At 33.8% G+C, this 10,425-nt stretch overlaps 2 protein-coding genes across 2 annotated transcripts; both read right to left on the bottom strand.

Annotated features, from left to right (window-relative positions):
* Window positions 1-402: 402 nt before the first annotated feature.
* On the bottom strand, window positions 403-2,118 carry Gstcd (glutathione S-transferase, C-terminal domain containing). Its single transcript, XM_023169435.2, has one exon. The coding sequence runs from the start codon at window positions 2,116-2,118 to the stop codon at window positions 415-417; it is 1,704 nt and encodes a 567-aa protein (XP_023025203.1). The 3' UTR covers window positions 403-414.
* A 2,930-nt stretch (window positions 2,119-5,048) lies between these two features.
* Window positions 5,049-10,036, bottom strand: JTBR (jumping translocation breakpoint protein JTBR). Its single transcript, XM_023169437.2, has 3 exons — window positions 9,830-10,036; window positions 9,630-9,775; window positions 5,049-5,305 (listed from the first exon to the last, which is right to left on the bottom strand). The coding sequence occupies exons 1-3, from the start codon at window positions 9,883-9,885 to the stop codon at window positions 5,049-5,051; spliced, it is 459 nt and encodes a 152-aa protein (XP_023025205.1). The 5' UTR covers window positions 9,886-10,036.
* Between the last annotated feature and the right edge of the window lie 389 nt (window positions 10,037-10,425).

The raw sequence follows: 10,425 nt of genomic DNA, 5'->3' as shown, positions 1-10,425 counted from the left end.
TATCTCCAGGGGGACGCCTCAGTTGAAATTTCTAAACATCCTTTTTTATTGCACACCTACAACATAAAACGAACCTACATACAAAATTTCAGACTCCTAAAATATAGGCGTAGAGAGAAAGTTATGAAAAGGTAATTTTCATATTTTTACCCCCTCGCGAGGCGTCCCAGTTGGAATATTTGAAAATCCTCTCTTAGTGCGCATCTAAGACCTAAGAAGCCCCTATATACCAAATTTTAGCTTTCTAGGACTTTCCAGTACAAAGAAACAGACATGAATGTGTGAGTGTTAAGTGAGTGATTTTCGCATTTATAAGCTTATAGTTGTTTTATTATTTTGAAAACAGTATTATTATTTTTGAAGAACAGGTCTCAAAGAAGGGTTCAAATAAATAAGACAATCAAAAAATAAAACTCATATATTTCCCTCATGTTTCGAATAAACTCCGACCAACAAATTATTCTTATTTGTACAGCTATTTGGTTTGAGCTTACCCAAATTAACATTATACCCATAACTTTCTGCCTGTAACCTTCGATCAGTATCCACAATGTCCATACAAAAATACCCCTGTTTTGTCTTCACGTTATCTTCTTCATGAGTTTGATCAGCAGCATGGGCAAAGCTCAAATAATTCTTGTATCCTAGTTTCAATTTCCTAAACTGCTCACTACGAGGATATGTCACATGATGGCAGTCCTTAACACCTCCATAACAACAAGGGCAGACAACAAAGTGTGCTCGTCTATAAATACAATTTTGTATAACTAGGTCTGTTGCCACTCCACAGGCATGCAAAGCTACGCCTATATCAAAACTGCCAAGAAAATAATCTAGGTTAGACTGTACTATGGTAACATTAGGTAGATTAAGCTTTTGTATTCGTTCCTTCGCTCTCAATAAAGATCTTTCTTTGTTCTCAACTAATACAATTTCACAATTTGGTAGCAGAACTGCCAACAATATTCCTAAATGTCCGCTACCACTACAGAAATCCACGATTTTATACTCCTTGTCCGAAGCCAGCTTAATAACAGCTTTGGCAAGATTTTCAAGCTGCTCGCATTTTCTACTTGCCCGCTTCTTAGGTAATGCACCCCCATTAGGATTTGCCTCAATTGGTACATTTGACCAGTCAAAAGCTGCATCTATTCCAAATGGTATACATTTGTTGATAATTACACTTTCAACAGGAGCAAGCAATTTAAAAGCTAGTTCAATATCATTTTGCTTAGTGTAAACTCGTTTTTCTGGTCTATAACGGGATGGATCGGCAGTGTAGAGACTTTGTTTCACAAAGACAGGTTCGTCAATAACTGTCACTTCTTCTTCCGGGTTAGAAACTTTCACTTCCAATTGTGGCAGACCAGAAGCACTCATCACTTGAAACCATCTCAGTGTTAATGGTAATCTCTCCTCTAGTAAATCAAAGGGAGAAAGTTGGAAAAATATTTTGTAACACTGATACAAGATCACATCTGCCAATGTCATCATGGTACCTTCACTGAAAGTGTGATTCAAGTTGAGTTTTTCTATAGGTATTTGAGAAGAGATATCTTTGTCCTTATTTTTTTCTCTAGCAACTTTATAAATATTGTGCATCCTCACAGGTTTCGATAAGTGAAACTCAAATCTTGCTATATCGCCTGGCAAGCAAAATCTGCCTTCTTTGTAATACTTATTTTTGATGATATTCTTCGTTGTTTCTATGATGTCAATTTCACAAAATCGAGTCCATATAGAGCTCTCCGAACAAGCCATAAGGCAAGCATCTCGGAATCCTAATAAGCTCTTGATTTCTATGTTAGTTGAATTCTTCAGCAAGTATCTTGCTACGGAACACAAGCCAGCCACCACTTTTTTTCCCGAGACAATTACTGGCCACTCAGCAAACTGTGCTATTTCAGGAATATCAAGGGTTGGTGTATACGTAATGCCATCAAAAACACATTCAACCAGGGGTTCTGAAGGTTTGGCTATTAGCACGTCGAGGTAGAGATCAACTGTGTCAGTCTTAACTAGTTTGTAAATATAAAGGATTTCCAGTGTTTCTACACTTACTGAAAACGATGTTGATGACTCATGGAATGCACTGATGAAAAGTTTATCCTTGGTCATAGTTATCTGAAAAAATATTCAATCGTCATTCCGCATTCCATGTGTAATAGGAATCAACAAAAAAAATGCTTAGTTTTCATGACAAAACAGTTTTATTTGAACGAAAATTAAATGAATTTGGAGATGTTGCATATTAAAATCAAATATATATGACGATTTACCACCATAACCCGCATGTGTTCATTGAGGGACACACCTAATATAACTCATTCAAGTAGCACTTTGTGAAATGTTCACTGGATAGTTACCAAAACCGTTACAGTTTTCACTATACAAAATCTTTCTCAGGTGTGTTCATACCGGAGTATGGACAGTTGAAATACGTGTTGCAGTTTTGTAAAATGTCCAGTGGAAATCTCACAAAGTTTTAGTGGAATACATTATGGATTTTTAGCAACTATCAGCCAATTTCATCACATATTGAAACAACAAAATGAATCCAAGTTTTATTTTATTTAGTGAGTGATCTTTCAAGTTTGCTTAAGAGCTGACAAGGGTGAAACTGACAAACCAGAGCCTAATTTTTTTGTAAAGAATAATCCACTACTAGATCAACAGACCATAATATATTTTCTTCAATCAAGTGAGGACCTAATCGGCGGTCAGTCTGCGATTTCCTTTATCAGGTAATTGAGCAAAATAAATGTGTGGTTTGAGAAAAAAGATTCCTGTAACACATTTCAGAAAGACTATCTTCCATAGCTGAAGAGTACTAAGTACACCCACTAGCTGGAAGACGATCACCTGGTACTAGCAGAAATCTTGTAGCCATCTGAACCAAAATGTGCAGCTCTAGATTCGTACCTGAGGCACATCTTCTGGAATATCCTTTACAGCAGCCATAATAACACATTGAAGATACTCTTGTTGATTGGTCAATATTGAGGTTGTTTGGTGTTCAAAGTGAAATAAGGGTTTATGTAAGTCAGCTATACATGATCAAAAAACAATTTATTGAGAGATTTTCATTAAAAAGTTTTACAAAAACGCAACAGATGTTTCGCTATACAATAGCTTCTTCAGGCATGTCTATATAGTATTGACATGCTATTCAATAGCTTCTTCAGGCGTGTCTATATAGTATAGACACGCTATTGTATAGCCAAACATGTGATGAGTTTTTGTAAAACTGTTTAGTGAAAATCTCACAATGAAGTGTTTATTGAATATGATATGGACTTTCATCAAGTATCGGCCGACTCCATCACATGACATGACTCCTGATGAATATAAATGAAGTTTAATCCCAACACCAAACCGTTATTTTTGACACCTCGATACGTGTTTCAATCACCAAGTGATCATCTTCAAGAGGAAGATTAAACTTTAATCAGCTAGTTTCATGCCATTTGTCTCAAATAAAACCGGCTCTGTATGATGGTGGACAGACGAAATTGTATCCATTGAATAAAGTGTTTCCTGATTGAAAAAACGAAGTTCATATCAAAAGTAAAGTAAAATCAGTGAAATAAAGTGAAAAGAGTAAGTACAGTAGGAATGAGACCCGACACAAGATTTTAAATTGGGGTTTAAATTAGAATCAATAATTAGATAAAAATTAGAATAGCAGTGGATATTGAACGCCTGAAAACAGCAATGAGAGATCAAGATGAAAAAATCGAATTGCTTGAGAGAGATCAGGAGGAAAAAATGTATAATACAAGGTAAAAACAAAAGATAGAGACAGAGATAGAAACAATAGGATTATTAAATAAAATGGGAACTAAAATAAAAGTGGTTGAGGATATAGAAGAATCCAAAGTAATGGGAAGATTTACTAATAATAGTAACCAAACACTTAATAGGTACAAAAATTTAGATCGAAGATGATTATACAAAAAGAACCCAAAATGGGCGAAGGAAGTTGGTGAAAGATCACCAGAAAATAGTCGAATCTAGAAACATACCAAAAATAACCAAACATAGCACACGAATATGTCACAAGAACAATAAACAAAGGAACAATAAGAACAGGAGATGGACATTTAATAGGCTACACAGATGACTTAGTGATTCTGGCAAAGAGAAATGACATAACGAGAAATATGTTGTGTGAAGTAATTACAGAGGAACGCAACTTGGGCCAGGTGATAAACTGAAAACAAAATTCATGACAACATATGGAAGTAGGGAAATGAAGATGAAATAGAAAATTATAAAAGCCAACAAAAATCAACAGTCAACTAGGAAGCTACCAAAAAGTAAGGAAATCTCAAGTAACACTAAAATGAAAATGTATAGAACAATAATAAAACCGTCAATAATATATGCACCAGAGATGACGTCAACAACTAAGAAATATGAAGAAGACATGAGGATGGCAGAAACAACAATAATCGGGCCAATAACAGTTGATGTAAATCAATACAGAACAAGAACAAACAGGTAAATTGCGAAAAAATGTAGAAAAGATATAGTCTTGAAAATCAAGAAACAAAGAGCCGGTTGGAAGTAACACATATGAATAATGAAGTATGATAATGTAGTAAGAATAATATGTAGTAAGAAAAATATGTTTTTTCCGTTAACCAGCTATCGCACCCCTACAAACGACAATTCTCAGAAGTCCAAACTGGTGCGAGCTTAGGACTAACAAGGTCTTACCTTTTAACGTAAGATTCCTAACACGGGTTGGACGATAGCAAGTGGAAATCGAGCGTTCAGCCTGCGGCTTGAACCATCGACTCACACATTGGCTGATTGACTGAGTGAACAAAGCACCCACATCAAACCACCCAGCTACCGACCGATACAATATATTATTTCTCAGCATTATTATTTTCTCCAACAAGGTTGTCTAAATTCAATTAGAGAAAACAATGAATGTCGTCAAAAAAAGAAAATTAGTTTTCAACTGAATTCTCATGTAAATTAATAAAAATGGCATATTATGAGTAAGAAATAAATACACTTAACTAGTAAATACCTTTTTAAACACAATTTGCAAGTTGTCTCTGGACTCGCTGGAGTATCCTTTGATTCAGAACTTTTCGTCGGGTTACCACACAGATAGTAGATATGAGACCACCAATAAACATAAATCCCTCAAACCTCCAAAATGCTTGTTCGCCGATATAAGCTGCTCTGTCACAACTTCTTGTAACTGTTTCACCGTTTGCACATTTCAATACTTCTTTGTAATGGGTGTGAATACATACACCAATGTTTTTACTACGAATTTCAAATGCTGAAAAAAAATGTATAGCCTTCGTTATATCAAATGAGCAGAAACCTTGAATTTACTGTAGCAACGATAATATAAAAATTTAGGTTATATTATCCATCAACATAGTAGTAGTAGTATTCATTTGACCATCTATAAAGTTTGTGTCAGACAAGGAAAGATTTGGACTGTCAACAAAACATATCATGAGGTGTAGATCTCTTGATCGAAATTGGAAGTTTGATTCAGAAGGTGATTGGATTATAAAAGAGCGATTTTTTTAATTTGGTTGTTTTGTGAATGGGTATTCTTAACTATCACCTCGACTAGTGCAATAGTAGTGAAAAAAACAATTGGTTAAAAAAGTAGGTTCTTTCTAACAGGTTCTTTCTAACAAAAACTATATATTTATAAATGTATACCGATGGGACAGTTAACACTTTCTATATTATAAAAATCGGTTTACAACTTTCTTGATATTCCGGATCATTCTCATGATGATTATTGCATAAAAAGTTGTTGATTCTCAAATAATTCATTATTCTGATTCCTACAATTTTTTACACATAATTTAGATACTTTCATTATTACCTTTTTCTTAAATTCATTTGGAAAGTACTCTTGTACACAGGATTGATTCACTGAATATGCAAAAGGATCAATTATAACATGGGTTATATATTTGATTATAACTATTGATAATTCATAAATGCTAGTCTACCTCTTATTCTTCATTGATATGAGTGTCATATATTTCAGATTGTGATATAGGGCTATTCAAAGGGAGTGAAATTTACTAGCAAATTCTGTCCAAAATGTGTAAAAAGTATAGATGTGGCAGCATTTTAAAAGTGATCAGAAAATAATTCGGCAATGTTTTATGGGTTATGTCTACCAGAATTTTTTTGAGAAATATTAGCCATTGATCTAATGATGTGCTTTTGTGCAATGAATATATTTTGTGCTGAAGTTGACCCTTCCCAGAAACAAACACTATAGATACTCAATTCTAGAGTCTACTTTAGCATAATAGATCATATGACGCACTGTTTGGAACCTTTGGTGTAGTAATGAATATTACTGGAGTTTTTCCCCCAACACCAAATCGCTATTTTCAACACCTCGACACGTGTTTCGATCACCAAGTGATCATCTTCAAGAGGAATATTAAACTAGAAACTATCGCGATTTATGCTTTATAGATATACTAAATTAATTTTACAATTTACAGGGCGGAATACCTGTAAGGGTGGTAAATAAGGCAAAATTGTAAAATTAATTTAGGGTGGTATACCTGTACGGGTGGTACGCCTGTAAGGTGTCGTCCACTAGTAACAAACATAACTGGATAACTCCTGAAGTGAAACAGGCCAGTCTTGATTTGGAAAGTATGCATTGGTTATGTAAAAATACAGGCAATGAAGATTCTCGTGCTGTATACAAAAAAGCGAAGAAAGACTATGAATCATTAATAAAAGCTTCAAAGTTGAATTTTTACGAAAATGTAATTAAGAATTCCAACAATAAAAATAGAACAGTTTGGAACCTAGTCAACAAAGAAACGAACAGAAAAAAAGTTCAAAGAGATATTACTCTCAACTATAATAATAAAGTAATCACAGATAGAGATCATGTTGCGAACATGTTTGGGGACTATTTCTCTTCAGTGGTAGAAAATAGCTTAGCAGACCATTTTGGCGACAATAGATCATCCGTATGCACGCTTTCTGGAATTGAATCGAATACTTTTTTCTTTATGCCCGTTAACGAATGTGAAATTGACGCAGTAATTAACAGTCTAAAAAATAAAAAAGTACAGGAATTGATAATATATCAATGAGAATTTTAAAAGAAATTAAGTTACACCTTTCAAAACATTCAGCTTATTTGTTGAATATATCAGTCACAAGTGGCAAATTTCCTTCAATTCTAAAAACAGCCATGATCATACCAGTTCATAAGAAGAACGATACATCGGATATTACAAACTATCGCCCCGTGGCCCTGCTAAGCATTTTCTCAAAAATCTTTGAAAAGGTTGTGAATGAGAGAATATTAAGATTTTTATCAAGGTTTTAGATCCTGTCCGATTCTCAACATGGTTTTTGCAAAGGCAAGTCCACTCAATCAGCTACTTGGAGATTCTTAGAAATCATATACGCTTCTTTAGATAGTGGTAAGCATGTTGCAGGAGTATTCTTCGATCTGTCATGTGCGTTCGATTGTTTAAATTTTAAATTCATCGAGAGCAAATTATATAATCTAGGATTTAGAGAGGACTTTCTAGATTGGATCATTGACTTTCTTACAAATCATATGATGTTCGTCAAGATTAAAGATATGAAATCAGACTATCATGATATATGTTCTGGGGTTCCTCTAGGCTTTGTTTTAGGTCCACTAATCTTTCTGTTGTTTGTGAATGATCTGCCTACTTATTTCACCTGTAATGAGTATACTCTCACTCTTTTTGCAGATGACACGTCTTTAGCTATATCAGCAGAGAGTCAGGAGGAATTAAAATCAAAAACAGAGGAATTAATATCACTGTTCTTAAATTGGTGTGAAATGAACAATCTGATTGTAAACTTGACCAAAACAAAATATATCTATTTTAATTTAAAAAACGATCTGAAAAAGCAATCGCTTGCCTTACTAATCAATGGGATGGCACTGGCATGCACAAGCTGTACAAAATTCCTTGGCGTTCATGTAGACAACTGTTTGAAGTGGTCTGACCATATCAGAGTTGTATGTAAAAAAAATCAATCAAGGGTATTATGCAATCTCAAGAATTAAGAATTGTATGCCTTTTCACGCCATTTTAGATGTATATTAGTCTGGTCTATAGCCACCTAAGTTATAATGTGATCCTATGGGGAAACAGTGTTGACAAAGATAGGGTTTTCATTGCTCAAAAAAAAAGTTATTAGGAAATTACTAGGCATCCCTTGGAGGGAATCATGCAAGACATTTTTCATTAGTCATCAAATTTTAACCTTTCCCTGCATCTACATCTTTAAAATACTTTTATATGTTCGCGATTGTACTTAGAACTCATTCTATCATAGCTACCCAACTCGATATGCAGAGGAGTTGAGCATTCCTAAACATAAAACTATAAAATTCGAACATTCTCCCAAATATATGGGAATAAAATTATTCAATCGGTTACCAGACCATTTCCAATAGATGAACACTGTAGCATTTAAAAAAGCAGTTAAAACATTACTTCTTACTAATGCCTACTATAGTATTGGTGAATTTCTCTCGGACCATCTCGACTGAATGGGTTCATGCGGCTTTGGCATGACATATTCAATTTTTATAACTACAATTGTTTTAATTTTTGTAATTCTGACTTTTATTGTATAAATTTTTATTGTATTATTTTTATCTACTGATCTACAATTTTATCGTTTGATGTGATTTTTATGTGCTTAATACTGACCTATCCTATACGTTTGTCAACGTCTTTAAGGATGAATAAATATTATTATTATTATTAATATTATATCTATATAGCATAAATAGCGTAAGCTTCGCGATAGCTTCTAGTTTAATCTTCCTCTTGAAGATGATCACTTGGTGATCGAAACACATGTCGAGGTGTTAAAAATAGCGATTTGGTGTTGGGAAAAAAAACTCCAGTAATATTCATAATAGATCATGATTAACTGAGCTCTAGCCAATACTAATCTTTCATTAATAAAGAGAAATATCAGGGAATTCAGTTTGGATATCAGGTGTTGGCAATGACTATTCCAACTCAGGAATTCATCTACAAACTTTTGGGAAAGAAAGGTTTTGACTTTCTACTTCTCCAAATTCATCCAAAAAAATGTGGACATTTCCCAAACAGTGATCTCTCCTGAAAATATCCCTATTCAATTCATCTAGAAGCATACTTAAAAACTTCACTACTATCATCACATTTTAAAAATGTGTTATTTACATTGAACTAGTGTTTTTACATTTTTTTCTTATACTTTTGGGCATGAATATCCTGTTTTAATTAGTGATGAAAAATAAATCGTTATTATTAGAGAAACTGGAAGATTGATATTTGTGAGCAGTGTTTTGTATTTATTTGGACATGTGGACTCATATCCAACATTTTTCCCACTTCTGCAAACAATGACCAGAAATTTGAGAGGTTTCCAGAGGATTGTTTTTTTTTTCAAAATGTATAAAGAACACCCAACTGTCTCCTATACTTGGACTAACGTACGGTATGAATTTCCATCTAATGCCTTTTTGCAGTAAATTGTTACAACTATATTTTTAAAATTTGTTTCATATACTTAGTATTCAAACCAATGTATTCATTGCAACTATTCTAGCTTACCAGAACAGGGTTCACACTCCTTGATTACATCAAATTTTTCCTTTTCCCAGCAGGTGGAATTCTGTTCCACAATGAAATTAGATTTTCTGCTGTGCTTATTGGATTCTGTCCAATGTGATTCCACAACTAATACTAAAATTGTTAAGCTGTAAATATGCTATGTTAGATTTGAAAAAAACTAAAATTATATTTCAGCTTACAGCCCCAACAATGATATTCCCAGAACCATACGTTTCTTAGGGCATGATTCAATCATTTTTATTTTCTTTTATCATCAAGACTGTCATGAAAACTAGCTCTTGTTCTTCTAAGTGAAAATAATAAATAATTAAAAAAATAATTCAATTAATAAAATGATGTTCTGTCATCTGATAGTTATTAATCAGCTAAGGTTTCTTCTTCTTCTTAAGCCGTAGTATTTTGTTACTAGTTTTTTTCCAAAATCCAGTAAAAACGATGTTTCTGACGTCACCATTATTCGACATGAACTTGGCAACTTGTTTTGGAAGTCAAATTCATGGTTACTTCCGAAATAAGGAAGCATTTCATATTACGGAACAAAGACTTTATATTTGGAATTTAGTTAAAGAAATATTCGATTGAATGAGAAGAGTTTCATTTCTGGTATGGTGGTGGACGGACGTGCTGACAACGACCGTCCACAAAGAAGATACCCGGACGCCATTTTTTGGAGATGAAACTCAGTGTTGTGTTGTGATCCGCCGTCATAGAACGTGCCACCAATAAAATAAACATTATTTGTGAAAAGTCTTATAACGCTAGATGCACACACACC

Source organism: Leptinotarsa decemlineata, unplaced genomic scaffold, assembly GCF_025532065.1.
Source record: "Leptinotarsa decemlineata unplaced genomic scaffold, Ldec_3_MD MMD2_tig00026307_RagTag_RagTag, whole genome shotgun sequence".
Classification (NCBI taxonomy): domain Eukaryota; kingdom Metazoa; phylum Arthropoda; class Insecta; order Coleoptera; family Chrysomelidae; genus Leptinotarsa; species Leptinotarsa decemlineata.
Note: the sequence above shows the minus strand (reverse complement) of the source record. Positions and strands in the feature narration are given on the sequence as shown.